The sequence below is a fragment of the Meles meles genome, chromosome 18 (genome assembly GCF_922984935.1).
Source record: "Meles meles chromosome 18, mMelMel3.1 paternal haplotype, whole genome shotgun sequence".
Lineage (NCBI taxonomy): Eukaryota > Metazoa > Chordata > Mammalia > Carnivora > Mustelidae > Meles > Meles meles.
Genome location: NC_060083.1, coordinates 44,215,635 through 44,240,251, shown reverse-complemented (window position 1 = coordinate 44,240,251; position 24,617 = coordinate 44,215,635). Strand labels below are relative to the sequence as shown.

The window sequence follows — 24,617 nt, the reverse complement described above, 5'->3', positions numbered from 1 at the left end:
TAATATATATAAATAGATGAATACATATATATTCACTCATTTATTTATTTATTTTGTTTTTATTTAGAGAGAGAGTATATGAGCGGAGGCAGGGATAGCTGGAAAGGGAGAGAGAGATTCTCAGGCAGATTCCCTGCTGAGCATGGAGCCCAATGCGGGTCTCAGTCTCACAACCCTGAGATCATGACCTGAGCCAAAAATCAAGAGTCAGGTGCTTGACTGAGAGAGCCACCCAGGTGCCCCCATTTATATTTTTAAAAAGGAAAAGTTATATATATTTCCCGGCATGCATAGAATATCTTTGGAAGCATACACAATAAACTAGATTATATATTCTGGGCAGAGGAACTGAGCTGCTAGGACACAGGGTTAAGAATGTGACTTCACGGGGCATCTGGGTGGCTCAGCCTGTTAAGCATCTGCCTTAAGCTCAGGTCATGTTCCCAGGGTCCTGGGATCGAGCCCCACATCCACTTTCCCGCCCAGCAGGGAATCTGCTTCTCCCTTTCCTTCTGCTGCTCTCTCTCTCTCAAATAAAGCCTTAAAAAGAAAAAAAAAGACACATCACTGTATACCCTTCCGTAATTTTAAAATTTTATATTATGTGATTCTGTTGCCTATTCCAAAAAAAAATTTGTAATAATGGAAAAATAAAATGAAGTACCGTGACTGAATGGGATGAAAAACAGTTTATTAAAAATCCATATTATAACCTGCTTCTCAATTACAAGTGGCCCAACTCAGTTTCCATTCTTCCACATAAAATTTTTTCACATTGAGCTGGGTTCAAGGATCACACCCGTGCATACGCACGCGTGAGTACACACACAATTCTCTCTGCCTGCCGCTAGAGAACCAGTCTGAGTCCCGTTCCCGTTTTGGTTCACGTTTTAGTTCTGTGGCTCTTAGAATATAGGATGAGACTGGAGGTTCACAGCTCATTTACAGAACACCATAGAGAGCTTGAGGTTACCTCCTAAATTGTCTCACAGAGCTGCCTATGTCAAAAAGTTAGAATTTATCCTCAAGCTCAGCGAGACAAATGTTTGTAACTGCATTGAGCCATCAGTGTTTTCATTTTGTGGGTTGAGTGAATAAATCATGCAACTGTTTTCTCATAAGATTCTGGCTTCCCTCCGCCTCAGGGCAGGGTGCCATTCGCCGTGCCCGACAAAGTGCTGTGGCCACAGCTGTGTGAGGCGCTCAACATGAAATTCAAGGCCGAAGTGCAGAGCAACCGCGGCCTGACCAAGGAGAACCTCGTGTTCCTGGCCCAGAAACTGTTCAACAGCAGCAGCAGCCACCTTGAAGACTATAATGGCATGTCCGTGTCCTGGTCCCAGTTCAACAGGGTGAGGGACTTGCCGCCAACTGCCCTTGGATCAGTCTCTCCAAACTAGATGCCTTCTGGAGGCTTCCAGCCCGGGGCGTTTGTTCTTCATAACTCTAATAAAATGGGCCCCACGTAATAGGAAGCTCCTGAACAGATGGATAAGCACATACTTTTTTTTTTTTTGGCACATACTTTTTTATGTAGAAAATTCGGTCTTTGAATATTTAAGTAAACTGGGCTTTGTGTGCAGCTAGTGAATTTTTTTCCCCTTTTTAAAGGAAATAGAGCAAAGCAAATGAGAGCATTTCTCACAAGAAGTAAGGCTTTTGTGATCAGAAGTCCATGGGTCTTTCCCACGGACTCTCTGATGCTCCCTGCTGTGTAATCCTGCAGAGCCAGGCTACCGCGGGGCCCTCAGCCCACCTGAGGGAATGCTGAGGGAGAAAGCGTCTCCCCCAGCATTGGGTAATTGAGATGTCACCTGTCACATCTTTGATTTTCAATCCACCTTTTGTTTCTTTGCGTACACCTCCATCCCCAGGTGTTTTAAATGTCCTAATTCATATAAGGAAAGGATGAGTCAGCCCAAATCCAAGTGAAGGTGTTTGTAGCAGAGGGCCACTGGGTGTTGGTAACTTCTCTGTTTTCCCTTCTCTCTTCCTCTCTGTCCGGTTTTTTGATGGTAGGCTCATTTGGTAAAACTTGGACAATCATGATTATTTGTATGATTCTGACAGTGTAGATGTTTGTTTTTCATTTATTTTTTTTTCAATTTAAGTATTCGCAGGCAATATTCTAGGTGTTACACTTGGCCTTCTTGTGCTCATTGTTGTATCTCCAACCAGGAGAATTTACCAGGACGAAATTACACATTCTGGCAGTGGTTCGATGGTGTGATGGAAGTGTTAAAAAAACATCTCAAGCCTCATTGGAATGATGGGTGAGAATTGTCATTTCCTAAGTCAGCCAATAGAGTATGAAGCTCTTCTTTCCGCTGTTAAAATATCACATCTGTTTCTCCTCTTTGGCCTCTGTGATCCAGGGCTATTTTGGGTTTCGTGAACAAGCAACAGGCCCATGACCTACTCATTAACAAGCCTGATGGGACCTTCTTGCTGAGATTCAGCGACTCTGAAATTGGCGGCATCACCATTGCTTGGAAGTTTGATTCTCGTGAGTTCCCTCCCTTTTTCGAACATATTTTGGGGGCGCCTAGATGGCTCAGATGGTTAAGCATCTGCCTTTGGCTCAGGTCATGATCTCTGGGTTCTGGGATCAAGCCCCACATCAGGCTCCTGGCTCAGCAGGGAGTCTGCTTCTCCCTCTACCCTCCCCCATCTCAAGTGAATAAATAAAAAATCTTTAAAATATGGTTCTAGGAGCACCTGGGTGGCTCAGTGGGTTAAAGCCTCTGCTTTCCGCTTGGGTCATGATCCCAGAGTCCTGGGATGGAGCCCCACATTGGGCTCTCTGCTCAGCAGAGAACCTGCTTCCTCCTCTCTCTCTTTCTCTCTGCCTACGTGTGATCTCTGTCTGTCAAATAAATAAAATTTAAAATATGGTTCTAGTTAGCTGCTTTTGTTGTAAAATTACTTCAACAAATGACTTACTGAGCACTAATCATGGGGTCAGTTCTGATGAAGGGCCTGCGAATGGATCTCCATGATGCAGCTGGGGTAGCAAAGCAGCCTGCATAAAATCATACCATGGGAAACATAGTTACTAATTCTGAGAGACAAATGTGTAACGGTGAAGTGGCTACCTGTCATACAGCGTTCTGTCCACAATCTGAGCTGCTTCCCTTTTGAAATGTCTGCCTTCTTATTACTGAACCGGGAGCTTATTTCAGTGAAGAATTACTTGGATGATTTGGGAGTCATTAGACTGGAAGTAACGTGCTATTTTATTTTTTTCAAGATTTTATCTGAGAGAAAGAGATAGCGAGAGAGAGCAAGAGCAGGGAGGAGAGGGAGAAGCAGGCTCCTCGCTGAGCAGGGAGCCTGATATGGGGCTCGATCCCAGAACCCTGGGATCATGACCTGAGCTAAAGCCTATGCTTAACCAACTGAGCCACCCAAGTGCCCCAGAGTAATATGCTATTTTAATTATTCCTTTATCCTAATCAACATAAAGGCATGGCCACTGACTATTTCCATCCAAGAACAATTCTTTTCTCTGATCCTCACAATAAGTTAAGAGTAGCTCACCCATTTTTTTGCAACTTAAAGATACTAGCAGCTTTTCATAGCTCTCATGTAGCCTCTGCGTGATGTGGACATGCTTCCTGCCTCTCTCATATACTTTTGTACAGGGATCAAGGCTTGGAGTCAGTAAAAACTATTTCTTCTACAGAGGAACTGAAAACCATTTGAATTAAACTACGATCATGGATCTCTAGGGAAGTGCTCTGTGCATTACCAGCTTATCTCCCCATGGCTTTCTTAAATGACTTGAGCCACAACCTCATATGGTCTTTTTTTTTTTTTTTTAAAGAATTATTCACATATTTAAGAGAGAGCAGAGAGGGGTAGGGGCAGAGGGAGAGGGAGAGAGAACCCCAGTTAGACTCCCTGCTGCAGGTGGAGCCCAACATGGGGATGCATCCCACAACCCTGAGGTCACGACGTGAGCCAGAAATCAAAAGTCAAATGCTTAACTGTTAAGACTGAGCCAACTAGGTGACCTACAACCCGAGATCTTTATTGGGACGGTTCTAATATAGAGCTTTGATTTGTAGTATATTTGGGTTTTAAGATTTTCTGTTTAGAAATCTGCTTAGAATATGATTATTCTGTTTATTGTTCTAGAGGAAAGGATGTTTTGGAACCTGATGCCTTTTACCACCAGAGACTTCTCCATCCGGTCCCTGGCCGACCGCTTGGGGGACCTGAATTACCTCATCTACGTGTTTCCTGATCGGCCAAAAGATGAAGTGTACTCCAGATACTACACGCCAGTTCCGTGCGAGCCTGCCACTGGTAACGGTGTTCATGCTCTGATTGGGTTTTGTTGTGATTTTCGTTTTCTTTTAGTTTTGTGTATGTATGTGTGTCTGTCTTGCAAAAAAACCTACACAATTAGTATTTAGTTGTTGGTGTTCAAGCATTATTTAGGGGAGTTGTAAATCCCAGACTATATTCTTCGATCATATCTGCTGCTAACCCAAAAATCAAATGGAAGGAACGAATTGCTTTTACTATTATTTTTTTTCAAATTGTTTTTAAAACAAGCTTAGATCAAGTAAAATTAGAAAGATAAAATTTGGTCTACTTGTGATCTCTCTCTGTCAAATAAAAAAAAAAAAAAAAGAAAGAAAGATAAAATTTGGGGCACATGAGTGGCCCAGTCGGTTAAGCATCTGCCTTCGGCCTAGGTCATGATCTCAGGATCCTGGGATTGAGCCCCATGTCAGGCTCCCTGCTCAGTGCAGAGTCTGCTTCCCCTCTCTGCTGCTTTTCCTGCTTGCTCTCTCTCTCTCAAATGAATAAATAAATTTTTTTAAAAAAGATAAAACTTGTTTTTCAAAACAAATGGTTTTAGTGTTTCTGTTCATAAAAGTATTCTGTATTAATTGTAAAATTTCCAGAAAAGTTTGAAACAGATTAGGCATTTATCCTAGGGAAGTAGTCAAACAGGATGCATGCACCAGGTTAACTCAGTGAGTTTGTTTATGTACATATGCACGTACATATGTATGTACGTACGAATGTATGTAGTAAGCTACCCCCAACGTGGGGCTTGAACACAGGATCTTGACATCAAGAGTTGCATGCTCCAGTGAATGAGTCAGCCAGGTGCCCCAGGTTATCTCGATATTAATTCACAACAGATAACTGTGAATAACCTAAACTGTAAGTCTCTCAAATAACATCAAATCAACATACAGTGGAATTCTATGCAGTCATTAAAGTGATGTTATAAGATTGTATTTACAGACCTGCTCAGCAGGGAGCCCATTTCTCCCTCTCTCTCTGCCCGCCTCTCTGCCTACTTGTGATCTCTCTCACTCTCTGTCAAATAAATAAATAAATTTTTTAAGAAAGAACGAGTCGATGCTTAACCCACTGAGCCACCCAGGCGCCCCGACACCAGCATTCTTCTTAACCAGCCACAGGGCATGGACAATACAGGATCACTCTTCAGTGATGGGAAATCAGTTCTTCCCAAGACAGCTCCTTTCTTTTGTGGGCAGTTCTAATTATGACAACATCCTTTCTGTGATTGAAAATTTGTCCTCTTCTGCTCTCCTCAATTTATTCCGTGGGACGCAAAGCAAATTCTGTCACTCGGCTGCATCTATAACTTTAAACTTTTAAAATATTTTTTCTTTTTATATTTAGTGTACAATTAATGCTTGGTTTGGATTTGTGCTGAAGTACATGTTTTCTGTGGTTTGAAGAATTTATTAACATATCCAAGTCAACTCAGAAGATATTTTAATTTATATTTTTAGTATTAAGGCTTCTAGACCAGGTCCTACTAACAAATTAAAATATTAAATGCTTGTATCAGATCCTCAGATAGAATGAGGTAGTTGTGTACTATCCTGAGAAAAGATGTAATTCTTAAGGGAGGTTGCATTTTTATTTCATTGAGAACTTTGCTTCTCATCACTGTTTCCCCCTTGGCAGCTAAAGCGGTGGATGGATACGTGAAGCCACAGATCAAGCAAGTGGTCCCTGAGTAAGTACCCAGGGTCTGGCTCTGGTCTCCTGCTGCCTCCTTTCTCTCTCCCCTAGCCACCCTCAGCCCTGTTCCTCCCACTTAGCCCTGTGTGGCCCAGCCCTTCCTTCCCTGCCTAAAACCTGGCTCAGCCCTGGAGAGGGAACTGGGCTTAGTCTCAATGGGACCAGGACCCAGGGCCCCACTCCTGCAGCTGGAGTCCCAGGCCCAGTGGGCACTTTGTCCTTCCACGCCCCCCGAAAAGGTGTAAAAATGTCCCCCCAAGCCCTCCCCAGGTCAGCTGGTGCCCCAAGGCCACTAAGGCTCTGCCATGTTTCTCCTGCAGGTTTGTGAATGCGTCTGCAGACTCTGCTGGGGCCAGCGCCACCTACATGGACCAGGCCCCCTCCCCAGCCGTGTGCCCCCAGGCTCATTATAACATGTACCCCCAGAAGTAGGTTGTGTTCTGATGGGGCTCTGCGGGGAGGTACTGGGCACCTGGCCTCAGGCTGGGCATCCTGAGGGCTAGTGTGCAAAAGGCCCCAGATCTCCTGTGTGTCTGAGATCACCCAGGCTGGGCTCTAGCATGTACCCAGGTAGGAGAGAGATTTGACCAGAAGATATTGGTAATTTAGAGTGGATTTGGGCAAGTCATATACTCCCCTCTCCCAAAGTGGAGATTTTTCTTGTTCTATGTGAGGGCCAGATGGGCTTTAGGTGTGTGGACAGCCAGGGTTAGGGACAGCTGGGTGGGTATTATAGTTTGAGTCTCTCTGTCCAGATAGCAAAGGATTCTATTCGCCACTGTTTAGATCATGAGTGTCTTTTCCCACAAAGCCTAGGCAGGGGGTATGGGCAAGCTTGGGCCATTCACCTGGTGGGGTTTGGGGCTTGGGTTGGTCTCTGATGCTCATCATCGAGCCTCTGACAGCCTTTCCCTTCCCGTCATCTTTTCTCTTTTCCTTCGAAGCCCTGACCCTGTTCTTGACAATGACGGGGACTTTGATCTGGATGACACAATGGATGTGGCACGGCGTGTGGAGGAGCTCTTAGGCCGACCTATGGACAGTCAGTGGATCCCTCATGCGCAGTCGTGACCCCCCACCCCGTCTCCGTCTGCAGCTTCTTCGTCCTCGCCAGAGGAGTTACTCTTGTGGATGTTTTAATTCCATGAATCGCTTCTCTTTGGAAACAATACTCATAATGTGAAGTGTTAATACTAGTTGTGACTTTAGTGTTTCTGTGCATGGTGGCACCAGTGAAGGGAGTGTGTGAGTGTGTGTGTGTGTGTGCGCGCGCGCACGCGCGTGTGCGAGTTTGCACGTGGGGCTGTTTCTCCCCCTTGCTGTGCAGAGTTCAGTTGCAGCATTGGGGCCACAAACAGAGGCTGTGGTTGTTTCAACCTTGTGCAAAAAGGCAGTAGTTCCACAAACCTTGGAACTTGGCCATGTGTCTGTTCAAGTAAGAGAAGGACAGAGGGAGGAGAAAGCCCCTCCTCTCTGTGAGGTTTGTCACTGTGTCTGCCAAGCAATTGATACATAACCGTGATCCTCTCTGCTTTCCTTTGAAACGTACAAACTGCCTTTTGAGAAAGAAAGCCATCCTCCCGCCTTCCCTCTCCTCCACCCCTGTTTTCCTGGGTAGGGATGGATAAAGAGGGAAAGTATGGTGATTGTTGGGGCAAGGGAGGTCATGGGTTGTCTGGTGGGTAGTGGCTTTTTAAATAACACTTAACCCATCTACATGTTCTCTCCCTTACCCCTCCTTCCTTCCACTCTGGAATTCTACTCAGCTCTATGTGTGTATACACGCACCCACACGTTTGATGTATTAGAGGAGAGAGGGTAATGTAACTGCAGCTTACGACATTGACGTCTTTTGTGTCGTGGCTAGAGTGGAAGGCCCAGCTGTGACCTGTAGGTGCTGAGAAAGTTGCCTTGCTCCCTGGGACATCTGCCCTCCAGTCTGCCCATCCGTCTGTCCAAGTGTGGGTACTGCGAGGCTTACTGATGACGGCTGTTTGCACATGGTGGTGTTTTATTTCTAGATTGAGACTTCTTGTTTTCCTCTTCCCACCCTCATCTGACATCACAATTCTTTCTTCCTGTGGCAGGTCCTGTGCCATTCATACCCAAGTCACCTCGTTTCCCTTCACACGGTTCACACGGGCTGTCTTGGGGAGGGGGTGGTAGGAATGCAGTCTGAACCCAGGCCCAGCGTGTTCCTCGGTGTCATTGCCCACTTGGTACGGGCTGCCAGGTGCCGGGCATTGGTAATTTGGGGAAATGCAGTCAGTGGGTTTCCTGGGATGTTTGGTAAGCTGCAAAAAACAAAATGAAGACAGCTTCAGTATAATGTTGTCCACAATTTCTTCCATAGCTTTATATCAGATGGAAGGAATGGGCTATGACAGTCAGGTGGGAAGAGAGGGAAGCAGATACAGCTTTTGGGGTAGGCCTACAAGGCCACTCACCCCTGGCCCCCCCACAAAAGAATCAATGACTGCACCCAGGAGAGAATGGTCCTAAAAACCTTATTTTTATACATGTGAGTAAATAAACATATTTTTTTTACAAAAATGACTTCTTGAATTTATCAGTGTTTTGATGTTAAAGGAAAATATTCCTCTGTAGTAAATTATTTATTGGAAGATGACTTTTTAAAAGCTGCTGTTTGCCCTGGCTTGGTTTCATACACTGATTTATTTTTCTATGCCAGGCAGTAGAATCTCTCTGCCTCTGAGGAGCAGGCCGACCCCTCCGTGATACCAGCATTGACATAGGATGCGGCTAAGCCCTTTACATGCCCCTCAAGATTTGATTAAAATTCTACCGTGAGGATCAGAGCAGTGGGGAAAGGAGAAAAGGAAGCCGGACTGCTCTCGGACCCTGACCTGCCTGTCCCACGGGCTTCACCAACACTGGCCTGTGAGTGCTGCGCTGGGAGTTCCGGGGGCCCTGACAGGTGGGGCCTGACACCCCTTCAGCCTGGAGCGGACCCAGCCCCTGGGAATGCTGAGGGCAGAGTTTGCCCTTTACAGCTGGCACTGGGGTTGCGGTTACTGAAAAGTGTGGCTGCCCCGAGTGTAGGGGTCCTGTGCTTGTACAATTGCTGAGCTGTCCTCAGTTTCCCTGGGGCAGTGCCTAGAGATGGGAGAGATTTTTGACTGAAAAGGTGTGCTTGCTATCTGCGTTATATTTTCTCTTTTCTCCCTATTCCTGCAAACCACAAAAGAGGCAGTGGCAAGTTGTACACCTCTGCCTCTCACTTGCTCTCTCTCTCTCACACACACACACGTGCGCGTGTGTCATCAAAATATTTCAATGTGTGGAATGTGCAGGATTTTGTAGGGGGATGGGGAGACTAAAAGTGAATATAACAAAGTAGAAGTATACTTTTTATAATTTTTCTTTTTAAAACTTTGTGAAATTATTTCAGATACATATTTTAGTGTTGAGGCAGATTAGTATATAGCCACCAAAAAAGTATTGTGTACAATTTGGGGCAGTCACAAAATTGTGTATTTTATGTTATAATAAAGACTTCTTCCTCTGAAGGGACAATACTGAGTTCTGTTTTTATTTTTTTCCATCAGGTGGTGAAAGGGTAGTTTGATAGGGAAATATTCAAAATCATCAGTGTGACCGTGAAAAGCACAACTAGTTGGGAATTGGCCTCAGAGAGAATGTCTTCAGCTTTGATGGTAGAAGGGGCATTTCTGAACTGCCTGTTCATACATAAGATGTTTTAAAAATTAGAATGATAGTCTGTATCTCCTGCCTCCTGATTCCACACTCTTCCTTTTAGAGAGCTGATCCTTGGGGTGCCTGGATGGCTCAGTCAATTAAGCGTCTCCCTTCGACTTGGGTCATGATCCTGGGGTCCTGGGATCGAGTCCCACAGCATTGGGCTTCCTTCTGGCTCAAGGGGGAACCTGCTTCTCCCTCTCCCTCTGCTGCTCGCCCTGCACGTGCTCTCTTTGTCTCAAATGAATAAATAAGATCTTTAAAATAAAAGAAAGAAAGTTCATCCTTAAACTTCAGCACATTTCAAGTGTCCACCCTGCACGGGGCATGGTATGTAGGACAAGAAATCGTTCTCAAGAGGATTTTGGCTGGGAAAAGACAGCTACACGACCAATCATGACAGGATATTGGCTTGCACAGTAGTAAAGTTATCCTGAGGCCATTACTGAATACAAGAGAAGACGGAGAAAGGGCACCAATTAACTTAAGCTGACTCCTAAAGAACGCATAGAATTAAGAAAAGAGAGGCATTTGGCTAGAGAAACAAGAGCAGGCAGCTGCTAGAGATGAAGGAGGGCAGGATCATCTCGGGGTCATGAGATCAAGCCCAGTGTTGGGCTCAGAGTGGAAACTGCTTGAAATCTCTCTCCCTCTGCTTCTGCCCCCACTACCCACTCACGCTTCCTCATTCACTCAAAATATTTTTTAAAAATTATCAGGGGGGGGGGTGCCTAGGTGGCTCAGTGGGTTAAAGCCTCTGCCTTCAGCTCGGGTCATGATCCCAGGGTCCTGGGATCAAGCCCCCGCATCGGACTCTCTGCTCAGCAGGGAGCCTGCTTCCCTCCTCTCTCTCTCTGCCTGCCTCTCTGCCTACTTGTGATCTCTGTCTGTCAAATAAATAAATAAAATCTTTAAAAAAAATTATCAGGGCTAGGAGATGTGTATGCAGAGTAGGCTTTAGAACAGAGAACTTCGAATCCTCCAAGGAACTGACTTCCTCTGCAAGAGAAACTCAAGCTTAAGGGTGCTCTCGAAAACACTGTAGGTTTGTGATGAAAGGCAAATGGCAGGAGAACAATAGCTTTATTGGAGAGAAAGCCTGAAATGGGACCAGATAGTGTGCTACAGAGGGATGGGGAAAGAGACAGTGGGGAGGTGCTCTCTTGGGGTCAGAACAAACCCTGGCTGTCAAACTGTCCCTTCAAAGAAGCCTGAACTTGATTGGATCAATTTCTGGAGCAACTTACTCCCCAAAGCACTGTTGAAAAATAGATAACAATCAGCTAACAGTGCCTGCGGCTTAACAGGTGGGTGTGGTCAGGGAGAGAGACCCATCTGTGAAAATCGCCCTAGTTGTGCTAGGGCGACTGTGGGCATTCTCAAGTCTGTACTGCCTCACTGACCAGTATCAGGCTTCACACTCTGGAGGGGGGTGTGGGAAGTAGACAGACTCCCTAAAATGATCCAGCCACTCATTAAACAAGTAAATAACAAGAACAAGCCCTGGAAATTTCACAAATACATGGAAGTTAAACAACATACTCCTAAATAACCAACTGAGAGAGAAGATTTAAGTTGAAATAGTCACATTGCACAATAAGCAAGTCAAAACTTAGTACAAAGTAACAATAATCAACATAGTGTGATACTGGCATAAGGATAGACATATGGACCAGTAGAATAGAATTCAGAGTCCAGAAGGAAACCCATGTGTCTATGGTCAACTGATTTTTGACAAGGGTGCCAAGACCACACAATGGAGTAAGAATAGTCCTTTGAACAAGCAGTACTGAGATACCGGATAGCCACATGCTGAAGAATGAAGTTGGAGCCTGACATCACATACAAAAATTAACTCAAAATGGATCAAAGGTCAAACGTAAGAGCTAAAACTATAAAACTCTTGGAAAAAAAACATAGCTTCATGACATTGGATTTGGCAATGATTTGTTGGCCATGACACCATGAGCGATGTAAGATGTATCAGGCCTCATCAAAATGAAAACTTCTTTGCAGGGTGCCTGGGTGACTCAGTGGGTTAAGCCTCTGCCTTCAGCTCAGATAATGATCTCAGGGTCCTGGGACTGAGTCCCACATCGGGCTCTGTGCTTGGCGGGGAACCCGCTTCCTCCTCTCTCTGCCTGCCTCTCTGCCTACTTGTGATCTCTCTGTCAAATAAATAAATAAAATCTTTAAAAAAAAAAAAACAAAACTTATTTGCATCAAAGGACACTGTTAGCAGAGTGACTAGGCACCCCACAGACTGGGAGAAAATATGTATAAATCATATGTCTGATAAGGGATTAATACACAGAATACATAAAGAACTCTACAATAAGAAGAACTTTTAAATGGGAAGGATGTGAACAGACATTTCTCTAAAGACAGTCCACATGTGGACAATAGGCAGGCAAGAGATGCTCAGTCATTAGAAATGCAAACCTGCAATGAGATACCACTTCTTGACTACTAGACTGGCTGTTGTCAAAGCAAAACAAAACAAAAAAGCTGGTAGGGCATGTGGAGAAGCTGGAAACTGTGTGCACTGTGGGTAGGCCCGTAAAAAAGAGGGCAGCGGCTGTGAGGATAGCATGGAGATTCCTCGAAGAGTTAGACAGAGAATTACCATGTGATCCAGCACTTCCACTTCTGGGTATTTTCTCAGAAAAAATTGAAAGCAGGGACTCAAACAGATATTTGCGCGTCCGTGTTCATAGCAGCACTATTCGCAATAGCTAAAAGATGAAAACAGCACAAATGTCCATCAATGGATGAATGGATAAACTAAATGTGGTCTAGACATAATGAAATATAACTTAGTTTTTAAAAAGGGAAATTCTGATACATGCTACGACGTGGGTGAATCTTGAAGACATTATGCTGAATGAATTAGACACTAAGGGACAATTATTGTACGGTTGCCCTTATATTAGGTACTAGGAGTAGTTAGATTCATAAAGACAGAAAATAGAATCATGGTCATCATGGGGAAAGAGAAAGGGGGGTTTTTGTTTAATGAGTAGAGTTTCAGTTTAAGAAGATGAAAAAGTTCTGGAGATGAATGGTGGTGATGACTGGTATATGGTTAAAATGGTAAACTTTATGCGTTATTTCATCACCACAAAAAATAAAGACCTATATGTAAGAGCTAAGACTATAAAATGATTAGAAGAAAATGTACGAGTAAATCTTCATGACCCCAGATTTTTTTTTAAAAATATTTTATATATTTTTTTTGACAGAGAGAGGCACAGCGAGAGAGAGAACAGAAGCAGGACGAGTGAGAGAGGGAGAAGTAGGCTTCCCGCTGAGCAGGGAGCCCAATGCGGGGCTCAATCCCAGGACCCAGGACCTGAGCCGAAGGAAGACACTTAACGAGTGAGCCACCCAGGCGGCCCCATGACCCCAGATTTGACGATGGATCCCTAGTTATGACACCAAAAGCACAAGCAACAAAAGAAAAAGTAGATAATTGGTCTTCACTGAAATTTAAAATTTTGGGGGCACCTGGATGGCTCAGTCATTAAGCGTCTGCCTACAGCTCAGGTCATGATCCCGGGGTCCTGGGATCCTGCCCTGCATCAGGCTCCCTGCATGGCGGGAAGCCTGCTTCTCCCTCTCCCACTCTTCCTGCTTAAGTTCACCTCTCTCGTTGTGTCTCTCTCTGTCAAATAAATAAAATCTTAAAAAAAAAAAAAAAAAGAGGGGCGCCTGGATGGCTCAGTGGGTTAAGCCTCTGCCTTCAGCCTGGGTCATGATCTCAGGGTCCTGGGATCGAGCCCCACATCGGGCTCTCTGCTCAGCAGGGAGCCTGCTTCCCCCTTTCTCTGCCTGCCTCTCTGCCTACTTGTGATCTCTCTCTCTCTCTGTGTCAAATAAATAAATAAAATCTTAAAAAAAAAAGAAATTTAAAAATTTTGTACTTCAAGGGACACAGTCAAGAAAATGAAAAGACAACCCACAAAATGGAAGAAAATATTTGGCAAATTATCTATCTGATAGGGAACTTGACTGTAAAATATATAAAGAACTCTTACAGCTTAATAATAAAAGGACAACTAGGGGCCCCTGGCCTAGTCGGTTAAGTGGCTGCCTCCGGTTCAGGTCATAATCCTGGGGTTCTGGGATTGAGCCCTGCATTGGGCTCTGTTCATCGCGGAGTCTGCTTCTCCCTCTCTCTCTGCTGTTCACCCTGTTTGTATTCTCTCCCTCTCTCTCTCATAAATAAATAAAATCTTGAAGAAAAACAAAAAAGACAAATAGCCCCCCCCCCAAAAAAATGGGTAAGGGATCTGAAAAGACATTTCTTCGTAGAAGTATACAAAGGGCAGCAGATACATAGATACATGAAAAAATGCTGGATCCTGGGTCATCGGGGACCATGCAAATTGAAACAGACACAAGGGGTGCCTGGCTGGCTCAGTTGGTAGAGCATGTGACTCTCTCCATGTTGGCTGTGGAGCCTAGTTAAAACAAAAAACAAACAAACAAACCAAAACCCCACCAGACTCAAGTTACTTCACACCCCACCAGGATGGCTATAATCAAAAAGTCAAGTAAGAACAAATGTCATCAATGCTGTAAAGAAATTGGAACCCTCATAGACTGCTGGTGGGGATGGAAAGTGGTAGACCCACTATCAAACCAGTTCAGCAATTCCTTATACAGGTGAACAAAGTTCCTTAAACAGTTAAACAGCTGTTCCATTCATTGGAAGGTGATCATTCCCTTGCATTCCTTACATTTTTATGCAAGAAAAATAAAGACATATGTCCGAGGAAAAACTTGTACACAAATGTCCATAACAGCATTATACATGATAGCCAAAAAACAGAAATGACCCAAAAGCCCATCACCTGATGAATGGGTAAATAACTGTGACCTGACATAGCCATACAATCAAATAGTATTTGGCCATAAAAAGGAATGAACTACTGCTCCTCAGCACTACATGATAGAAACTGGAAAACACGTTAAGTGGAAGAAGCCAGACACAGGAGATCACGTGTTACATAATTCCACTTGTATGAAATGTCCAGAATAGGCAAATCTATAGAGAGAGAAAGTAGATTTGTGGTTGCTTATGGTGGGGGTGGGGAGGTGGGAAGGGACTGGGGGGTGATAGCTAAAGGGTAGGGGGTTTCCTTTCAAGGTGATGAAAATGTTATGAAATTGACTTTTGGTGTTACACAGATCTGTAAATACAGTAGAAACCATAGAATTGTCTGCATTAAATGGGTGACTTGTATGGTATGTGAATTATACCTAATAAAGCTGTTCTTTAAAAAAAATCAAGTAAAAGACCTAAACAAGGAATTAAAAGGGGTGAGATCAAGGCGGGACATCCTGACAGCGAGAGGTGAACGGTGCAAAGGCGCTCCACTGTGAAAGGGAGAGAGAGCCCCTGGAAGACGATGAGGGTTGACGGGAGGGGTTTTAGTGTTCAAGAGCCTGGGTCCAGAGCACAGGAGCAGGGAAGGCTTAATCAACCACAGGCTGCAGAAGAACCTCATTCTAGAACAGAAGTTCTCAAACCTCACAGTGGGAGGGTAGGAGCTCAACCAAGGTGCGACCCTTGTTCCAAGTTGCAAAATAAAGATGGGAGAAGTTTGTTTTTCCTTGGCGTAAAGCCTATTAGCTAACACCAGTGGTGAGCCCAGTTACCAGGTAAAGTTGGGATGAGCTACCGGAGACAAAGGGTACTGTCAAGTCCCCTTCCTTGAGAACTAGTTACCATTTACCTAAAAAAAAAAAAATTTTTTTTTAAAGATTTTATTTATTTGAGAGGGCGCGCGCGAGCGCGCTCGCGAGAGAGAGAGAGAGAGAGAGAGAGAGAGAGAGCGCGCGAGCTTGAGATCAGGGGAAGGGATCTTCCCGCTGAGCAGGAAGACACACATATGCACACACCCCCTACCCTGTCTGGGGCTGGATCCCAGGATTGGATTGGACTGGACTGGAAGAAAATTTTGTTTTTTAAACGGTTCTCAGGCTTGAATCTGCTTCTCTGGGGTGCGCCCTTCTCCCAACACAAGCTGCTTTGTGGCACTCTTTTCCACACTCAGCTTTCTATTCCTTCACCTGCAGAAGTTTGAAGACCACACTTCTCTGGAGGTCTGGAGATGGAGTTTGCTCCCATCTGCCAGCTTGGGCTGGCTGCCGGTACGTGGGCCCCGAGGCAAACTGCCCCTTTAAGAGCCCCCCCCCCAGCTCCTCCCTTGGGCCTGCGGCCGGATTTCCCCATCAGGGCCCCACCCTTTAAAGCCACGGCTCCATCTTTCTGGCTGGCTGTGTACACAAACCGGAGGGCCCAGAGGTTCCCGGGTGCTGAGAGGGGGCACGAGTGGGCTGTGACAGGTGCACGTGGGACATGGAACCACCACCAGGGGCTCAGGAGGGACCTGAAGCTGGGACAGGGAGGGTCCTGGGCTGAGACCGAGCCACTCGGAAGTGGGAGTGGGCTGGACAGGGCATTCCTGGGGCAGCGGTCTCTGTGTGCCAGGCACCGTGTCAAACCCTTTATGTAGCTTCTGCGGAGCTGTCAGTGTTCCCATTTTACAGATAGGGCGACGGAGCCCAGAGCAGCTAGCTGACTTCCCCGGGGCCCTACCGCTAACCAAGTGGCAGCGCCAAGGTCCAAACTCAGGTCAGTGTGACTCCAGAGCCTTGATGTCTTCTCCTCAGCATCACCCGGCTGAGGGCTCCTGGCTTCTTCCCAGACTTCCTTTTCCCTGGTTTCTTGTGTGGTAGAGTGGTGTTAGGGGGGACGGTTGTGAGGGGGGGGGCGGTTATCCTCTCCTCCCCCAGTACCAGAACTTGGGTCCCTTCCTCCTCCCAGGAGCTGCTTGGAGATGCTGCTGCTGCTGCTGCTGCTCCCCCTCCCCCTCCTCCTCCTTCTCCTGCTGCTGCTGCTGCCACCCCAGGCCCTGGGGCAGCGGCAGCCCCAGGATGCCAGGCTGTCCTGGCTTGCTGGCCTCCAGCACCGTCTGGCAGTGGGGGCCCTGTGCTGGGCAGCCGCCTGGCAGCAGCGGAGACTAGAGCAGAGCACACTGCACGCAGGCCAGAGCCAGCAGCAGGCCCTGACGTGGTGTCTGCGGGAAGCCAGAAGGCCCCGAGGTCCCCTCCAGGGGACCACAGGTGTGTTTCCAAGGGGTCTGGGGAGAAACGCCACAGGACAGTCAGATTCCAGGACCTGAGGACCTCCTTTCTCCCCTTCTACTGCCAGCACCGAGGGGCCCAACCCAAAGACCCTACCCAGGCTCAGGATCAGACGCATGTTCCATTGGGAACATGGGTCCTAGTAGCCTTGCCCCAGGCCTGTGCTGGGTTCCTTCCTCAAGGGTCTTACCAGTCTTGCCTGAAACTTCTTGGGAAACTGTGGCTTCAGGACAAGTTTATGATGTCTTTGGAGCTACAGATACAAGCACCTTCCGGAACCATCTCCCTCTGATCAAGGCCAGCCAGGCCCAGGAGGAGGAAAATGGGGGGCAGCTCCTGCCCCCTATGTCAACCCAGTGCTACGGGGAAGCATCCCTGCAGGTAAACAGAGGCTGGAGCCTAGCTCCGCCAGAGACCCCTACTTGGCAGCCAAACCTTCCCATCAGTGTGGGCAAAGAACCCCCGACCTAGGCCAACACCCTCTCTTGTCTCCCCCTCAGGCCACCTTGCTGGGTCTGGCAGCCCTAAGCAAGGCCTTCCCAGAAGTGCTGACTCCAGGAGGCATTGCCTGTGTGACCCCTACGTCCCCCTGGCCTCGCCCCCTCCCCTGGCCTTGGCGCATCCTGGACCAGGTTGTTAGTGCTCCTGAGGCCAAGCACCCTGGGGCCCTACTGCTAGCGGCACTGAGGTCCCCAGGGCTGCGGGCGCTGGAAGCTGGGACGGCCACGGAACTCCTGGATGCCTTTTCGGGCCTGGAGGCCAATGGTGAAGAGCTGGCTGAGGCAATGGCTGCCGGGAACCCAGGGCCTCCTCTCCCCAGCCGGGCAGCGGAGCTGCGGGAGGCCCTAGACCTGGGGCCCCGAGGACTGGCCCTCCGACTCTGGCCAAAGCTACAGGTGGTGGTGACTTTAGACGCAGGAGGCCAGACCGAGGCAGTGGCTGCCCTGGGGGCCTTGTGGTGCCACGGGCTAGCCTTCTTCTCGCCTGCTTACGCCGCCTCTGGAGGTCAGCAGGAGTCAGGGCTAGTGAGCTGCGGGGCAGGGGGCAGAGGCCTCACAGCTAGCTGCCAGGTAGTGAGCCCTGCATGGTCACCTCTTGTGATCCCCCCAACCCCAGCAGCTCCGTTTTACAGGGGCAGAAACCGGGGCTTGGGGGAGGTCAGGAGACTTGCACAGATCGCCCCGGCATCAGCACTTACCCAAGGGTCCTCCGCCCCCAGAGCCACTGCCCCTTTGCAACTGGGGCCTCAGAGGCAGGGCACTGAGCCTGCGGGAGCCAGGGAGGAGGGGCGGAAGGGCAGCAGGGGGCTCAGTTGCTCAGGCTGGGGTCTAGGCCGAGGGGCTATTCCCTAGCAGACGGCCACGGCACCCCCAGCGAGAGGGCTGCTTGCTCCCCACAGGGGTCGTGGGCCTAAACCTGTGGCCGGAGCAAGCCCATGGGCGCTACCTTCTGTCCCCTGGAGCTCCTTTTATCGAGCTGCTCCCAGTCAAGGAAGGAGCCCAGGAAGAGGCAGCCTCCACCGTCCTGCTGGCCGAGGCCCAGAAGGGCGAGGAGTACGAGCTGGTGCTGACCAACCACGCTGGCCTCGCCAGGTGATCACCTGCCTCCCCCAGGTCACCTCAGGCCCTCTGCGACCTTACCGAGGGCCAGGGACATGAGCTCACCGCCACCACTACCCCGTCAGGTGCCGCCTGGGCGATGTGGTGCAGGTGGTCGGGGCCTACAATCAGTGCCCGGTCGTCAGGTTCGTCTGCAGGTAGGCGACTCCGCAGGGGAGCTGAGGGGCCCTCCTTGTGCCCTAGGCGCCTCTGCCTCCCCCTTCCACCTCCCCAGGCTGGGCCAGGCTCTGAATGTGCGAGGAGAAGACATTCAAGAGGACGTGTTCTCTGAGGCCCTGGGCCGGGCTGTAGAGCAGTGGCCGGGGGCCAAACTCTTAGACCACAGCTGTGTGGAGAGCAGCATTCTGGGTAAGCTGCTTCGTCAGCCCCTGCCCCCCATTCTTGAGTTGGCTGCCCCCCCATACCATACCCATCCCGAGGGAAGAGCTCTAGGAAAGAGGTAAGATCCAGCCTCTTTTGCTGCTCCTAACAAAGGTCCTCCCCCCATGTCTGACTCCCATCCCTCCTGACCTCTTTCATCGTTACGATTAGGCTTGGGGTTCCTCTCCATTTCCCCCCTTCTGGACCAAGAAATTCCTTTTCTCCCATGAGCCTCAGAGTGGGGTACAGCAGATACCAGATGGGGGCGCAGGCATTGGTGTGTTGGAAGCTGCCCCGTTCACTAAAGTGTGTGTGCGTGGGGCTTTGTCCTCAGATTCCTCCCAGGGCTCTGCTCCCCACTATGAGGTGTTTGTGGCGCTAAGGGGGCTGAGGAACCTGTCAGAGGAAAATCGAGACAAGGTAAATGACACAGGGATGGGACGGGACTGCGTGTCCCTTTCACTCTGCATGCCCCCAGGTGCCCTGGGCACAGTGCAGGGAGGGGGACGAGGGGGATGAGGGAGCTGGGCAGGAGAACCTCCCTGGGGGCTCGGGGAGGGGAGGGATGAGGTCCTCGGACACATGCGTACGCATGAAACGCCTGCCGCTCAGCTGCGGCCACCATCAGGCACCCCTCAGCCACGGGCCACAGAGCCACGCACCAGCCTCACTCAGGCCCTTCTGTTCCCAGCTTGACCACTGCCTTCAGGAAGTCTCTCCCTGCTACAAGTCCCTGCGGTTCCGGGGCAGCGTGGGCCCTGCCAGAGTTCACTTGGTGGGGCGCGGGGCCTTCAGAGAACTCCGGGCCGCCCTTGCAGCCTGCCCCTCGTCCCCCTTTCCTCCTGAGATGCCCCGGGTGCTCAGGCACAGGCATCTGGCCGAGTGTCTGCAGAGGAGGGTGTTGTCCTGAGCTGAGGCCTCCCTGCCGGCCCATCCCCCTTCATAGGCCACCTCGCTCCTTCCTCTGCGGCCTCTCTGGATGGGAACCCTCCGCCAGGGTCTTCGACTCTGTGTCACCTGACAGTGGCTCATCAGAGCTGCCGGGCCTTAGGGATGTGCGACCAGGTCAGCCTGTGCCGAGCAGCTGATGTCAGCGGATGCCTGCAGGGGCCTGCCCAGAGCCCTGAGGCCCCCTCCAGAGGATACCGCTAGAAGTCCCGCACACACCACGCTCCCGTGTCTCCAGCCCAGTGCACCGCACAGGCCGCAAGTGTTGGCAGTTCAGACCCCTGGGAGCGGCCCTCTGCAAGAAACAGGAGTGGGAGAAAAGAGCGCAACGTCATTGTGCCTCGTGCGACAATTCTGAAGTGTATTCTGACAATTCTGAAGTGTATTCTGCGCGGGTTGCCCACCCTGATAACCCTCTCAATAACACAGCTCTTCCTGGTTTCCTCCCATCCCAACTCCCTTATCTGCTTTCTAAGATCACCTCCCAAATAAACGGCTCACACCAGATTCTCGGCTCAGGGTCTGCTTATGGAGAAACTGTAAGAGTCCTCTTGGCTCTGTTTCTGCGGCCACCTGGCTCCCCGCCCCCCCGCCCACCTTCTGCTCTGGACACCAGGGCTCTCCTCCCACTCCCCACTGCAGGTCGGGGTAGGCCCCGGTGTTTGTGCACCTCTTTCCACTCCAAGCTGATCCAAAATGTGGAGGGACTGCTCCCCAACTTCCCTTGCCCCGACTTAGCACAGGTCCCTGTCTGGCCCCATACCCACAAATCATTTCCCTGGCTGGGAGCGGTACTACAAATCATGAAGGATCCCACCAAGAAGCAATCCCAGAGACCATGGGGCTTAACGGTGCATCATACCTGCGGGGAAACTGAAGCTTCCTGAGGCTGTGAAGCTGGCCCAAGGGCCTGCGGCACCTCCTAATTAACATGGCCCCAGTTCCCCATCAGTTGCTGAGTCTTCAGCCCTGCCTCTGAATTATTTCTGGATTCCATGCCCCCCCATCAGCCCCACGACTCCTTCCTGCTAAAACTTCCCATGGCTTCCCAGTGTCCACAGGATTGAGACCGAACAGCCAAGGCTGTAAGACTCCTTGACCCACCCTTGGCCTCACTCACCTGCCCAGCCACCTCCCCCCGGGACTGAAGCTGCAGCTCTAACAACCACACCCTATTATCCCGCATGAGCTAAGCACCATCACCTCTAAGTCTTTGCTCAACTTGTGCCTCCCGTGCGATGCCTTCTCCCCAACCTTCCCTCATGGAAATCCACTTTGCATGCCAGGCCTTTCTGGGGCCTTTTCTCCCACTGAACTATCATTACGCTGGGTTGCCTCGCCAACTGAACTTTGGAGTTCCAGGAAAACGGGGTCATGTCCAATGCACACTGCCCCTCCAGTGCCCAGTGCACATGTCTTCAACAGACATGCCCCTTAGCAAAGAGAGACTCTGCTTCGGAGCTGGCACGGTCCTTCCCCAGGGTGGCTCACTCCTGGCTGATAGTGAGATGGGACTCTGTCTCCGACTCCAAGCAGCCTGACCAGGAAGGAAACTGGGCAGGTCAGAGGACAGCACCAGGTTTGGCTGCTGTCCTCCCCCTGCCCAGGTTTAGTTTCCAAGATTTTCCACCTTGGAGGTTGGTGGAAAGGGTAGAGGGAAGAAGAAAGCTGGAGAGAAGGGAGAAGTGGCTAAGAAGTCTTTTCCATGAAGGAAGAGGGCCAAGGAGCTTGATAGACCCCAGGGACAGCAAGAAGGAGCAGAAGGGGGAGGCTTGCTGCCTGGCTGCCCCCCCCCCCCACATACACAAGCCACGTGGATTGTGGGGCTCACAGCTGCCTTTTCTCCTGCCCTAATTAGCAGCTGCCCAGCACCCCCCTCATTGTCCCAGGCCAGTGCCCCAGGCAAGGCCTCTTTTGTGCTCCCAGATTCCTGGGTGCAAGGTGGCCTCATTAGTGCCCGGAGACCGCCCCATCTCCAGGGAGCAGGCGGACAGACAAGGGGGGGTGCCAGGGGAACAGTGATCAAACTCCCGCTTCTAAGAGCCTTGGCGGCCATTCTTTGGGTTCAACCTGGAGACGCCCCCCCTGCAGGAGGCTAATCTTAGACATGCCTTTGTCTGGCCCCAGAGTGGACGCAAGTACCCGTCTGTCCCCCACCACCTCAGAGCACTATAAACCCTAGGCCCTTGATCAGGGGTCACAGTCAACGGCCTCAAAGTTCCTGGCTATTCGGACCACTGCTGACACCACCTTTCCTGGCTACTGCACTCTGAGCTCCAGACACCATGAACCATCCCTCTACAAAGGTAAAGACCCAGGGAGAGAGGGGTGACTCATCATACCAGATGGGCAATGAGAATGCTTATTCAGGGGGCTGGAAAGAAGACTAAGTTGTCTCTGCTCAGGGTCTTTTCCCATGTGGGCTCTGAGGCAGGGGACTGGGTGGAGCCTCAGCGGAGAGCCGAGTGCTGGCAGGGGACTGAGAGCTCCTGCCTCTGGGGCTGTTTGCACCTGTCTCATGTCCCCCTCCCGAAGCCTGCACTGTAGAAATGATTTAATACCGGTTCACAAGGGAGGAAGTGGTGCCCCCTTAGGGCACAAGTGCGAAGAGACAGAATGCAGTTTCCCGGGCAAAGGAGGCAGACGTGGCAACGTGCCACGTGGAACCTGCCAGTCGTTGACTTGCACGCGTTTGTCCAGGGAGGGACTATACAGGGCCTCTGTTTCCCCGAGTGAACAAAGTTCTGGTGCAGACAGACTTACAGACCTTGTTTTCAGGTATAGTGGTAAGCGCTTTAATGAGGGTACGAGGGACTAAGAGTACCCAGAAAAGAGGGATTCACTCTGCCCAGGGGGTCTCAAAGGGCTTCCTGGAGGAGATGCTGTGGGGAGGGCTTGAGAGATGAGCAGGTAAAGCAGCCAGAGAGGAGCCCCCCTCCGCCCCCAGCAGGCAGCCTTGCTCAGCGGCGGAGAAACCAGCAACACAGTAGGAGCGCAGGCGGGGAGGGGCGCCGAGCCAGCTGGGCGGAGCCTGGGCGTTGGGGCTGGAGGCGGGCGCCGCGGGAAGACCCCCAGCGCCTAGCCTCGGATCTCCCTAGGTCCCCTGGGCCGCCGTGACGCTGCTGCTGCTGCTGTTGCTGCCGCCCGCGCTGCTGTCGCCCGGGGCGGCCGCGCAGCCCCTGCCCGACTGTTGCCGCCAGAAGACGTGCTCCTGCCGCCTCTACGAGCTGCTGCACGGAGCGGGCAACCACGCGGCCGGTATCCTCACGCTGGGCAAGCGGCGCCCCGGGCCCCCCGGCCTCCAGGGCCGGCTGCAGCGCCTCCTGCAGGCCAGCGGCAATCATGCGGCCGGCATCCTGACCATGGGCCGCCGCGCAGGCGCAGAGCCAGCGCCGCGCCCCTGCCCCGGGCGACGCTGTTCCGCAGCCGCCGTCGCCCCGTCCGCAGCGCCTGAAGGACGGTCCGGGGTCTGAGCCCCTCATCGTGCCCTGTCCTGGCCCTGCCCTCTCCTCGCTGCCTGCCAGGTGTCAGCCCCCAGAAAAAGGGCAATAAAGACGAGTCTCTTAGTGTGGCTGGTCTCTGTTCTGTGTGGTCGCATCCCGTCCTGCAGGGGGCGTGAGAGTCCTTCGAACTGTAAAGAGCCCAAGGGCCTAGAAGCCTCGCGCTGGGGCACCTTTGCTCTGGCGTTTTTGAGCTCTAAACACTGCAAGGAATCGTGGAAGGAAGCTCCGTGGCACGGAGATGACATGTTCGTGCTTGGAGGGGAGTATGGGGAACAGACACGGCTTTCGATGCTCTGCTGGTCTCTGTATCTCGGCCTTTACAGACAGGGAAGGGAGAGAGAACAAGGAAGGTTGCACAGAGGAGCGGAGTCTGGCCTGGGAAGGGATAGGAGCGGAGCCTGCCCCAAAGGCCAAGAATATAAGGTTCGACATGAATCTTCCAGAATGGCTACTGCATGAGAGTTGATGGTGTGGGGAACGGGGAAGTGCCGGAGAGGAGGCTGTCAGGCTCCTGCAGCCTGGGTTGTGAAGGCCCTCGCAAATCATCAGGTTTTACATTTCATTCTGTAGGTACCTGGGAATCAGGAGAAGTTCTTAATCAGAGATGGGGTAAGATTTTCCTGCAACTTTAGCTGAATGCACCCTCCACCCCCAGTTCACAGGTTGAAGTCCTAACTCCCTCCACCGCACTTCATAAGATGAACTTATGTAGAAATAGAGTCATTGTATATGTAAGTAAGATGACGTCATCCTGGGGGAGAGTGGACCTCTAATCTGATATGACTAGTGTTCTTATAAAAAGGGGGAATTTGGATGCACAAAAACGCACACAGGGAGCAACAATGTGAACATAAAGACAGAGGTGGGGTGATGCATCTATGAGCCAAGGAACACCAGAGATTGTCAGCAACCCACCAGAAGCTACGAGAGAGGTATGGAACAGATTCTTCTTCACAGCCTTCAGAGAAAACCAACCCTACCTTCTCTTGATCTTGGACTTCTCTCCTCCAGAACTGAGACAATAAATTTCTGTTGTTTAAGCCAGTTTGTGGTACTTTGTTATAGTAGCCCTAGGAAACAATTATAACACCAACATAGAGACACAGAAGGATGTAGAACTTTGAAGCAATCTAACAGTCCAGATAATACCCAGCTCAGACTCTGGGGGTGAGGGTGAGGAGCACTGGCCCGAGATGAGTTTTGCCTATCTTCCCATTCTCACTGGCTCCAGCTCCTTCGCCCTGAGAAGCAGCCACTCTAAGCCACCACACTCATATGCCCCTGTCATTTC

General features: G+C 50.1%; 3 protein-coding genes across 9 annotated transcripts in view; all 3 read left to right on the top strand.

Moving 5' to 3' along the window:
* The window catches only part of STAT5B (signal transducer and activator of transcription 5B), a 65,624-nt gene extending 56,072 nt beyond the window's left edge, over positions 1-9,552 (top strand). For all 3 annotated transcript variants that reach the window (XM_045984962.1, XM_045984964.1, XM_045984965.1), the window contains 7 exons: positions 1,146-1,352; positions 2,179-2,273; positions 2,376-2,506; positions 4,141-4,311; positions 5,965-6,016; positions 6,342-6,449; positions 6,966-9,552. In XM_045984962.1, the coding sequence (XP_045840918.1) occupies positions 1,146-1,352; positions 2,179-2,273; positions 2,376-2,506; positions 4,141-4,311; positions 5,965-6,016; positions 6,342-6,449; positions 6,966-7,092 (891 nt within the window). In that variant the 3' untranslated portion in view covers positions 7,093-9,552. The remainder of the gene's footprint in view (positions 1-1,145; positions 1,353-2,178; positions 2,274-2,375; positions 2,507-4,140; positions 4,312-5,964; positions 6,017-6,341; positions 6,450-6,965) is intronic.
* A 6,122-nt stretch (positions 9,553-15,674) lies between these two features.
* On the top strand, positions 15,675-20,330 carry GHDC (GH3 domain containing). 5 transcript variants are annotated; one of them, XM_045986577.1, is made up of 10 exons: positions 15,675-15,900; positions 16,300-16,384; positions 16,577-16,875; positions 17,150-17,277; positions 17,397-17,901; positions 18,296-18,488; positions 18,581-18,652; positions 18,730-18,863; positions 19,210-19,295; positions 19,567-20,330. In XM_045986577.1, the coding sequence occupies exons 3-10, from the start codon at positions 16,590-16,592 to the stop codon at positions 19,783-19,785; spliced, it is 1,623 nt and encodes a 540-aa protein (XP_045842533.1). In that variant the 5' UTR covers positions 15,675-15,900; positions 16,300-16,384; positions 16,577-16,589; the 3' UTR covers positions 19,786-20,330. The 5 variants fall into 5 exon arrangements, with proteins under 5 accessions (XP_045842533.1, XP_045842532.1, XP_045842534.1 ...); XM_045986576.1 differs by lacking the exon at positions 15,675-15,900 and adding an exon at positions 16,010-16,095; XM_045986578.1 differs by lacking the exon at positions 15,675-15,900 and having other exon boundaries at positions 16,010-16,384; positions 17,156-17,277.
* Positions 20,331-22,108: 1,778 nt separating this feature from the next.
* Positions 22,109-23,300, top strand: HCRT (hypocretin neuropeptide precursor). Its single transcript, XM_045983994.1, has 2 exons — positions 22,109-22,129; positions 22,922-23,300. Exons 1-2 carry the CDS (start codon positions 22,109-22,111, stop codon positions 23,294-23,296), a joined length of 396 nt encoding a protein of 131 aa, XP_045839950.1. The 3' UTR covers positions 23,297-23,300.
* Positions 23,301-24,617: the final 1,317 nt, after the last annotated feature.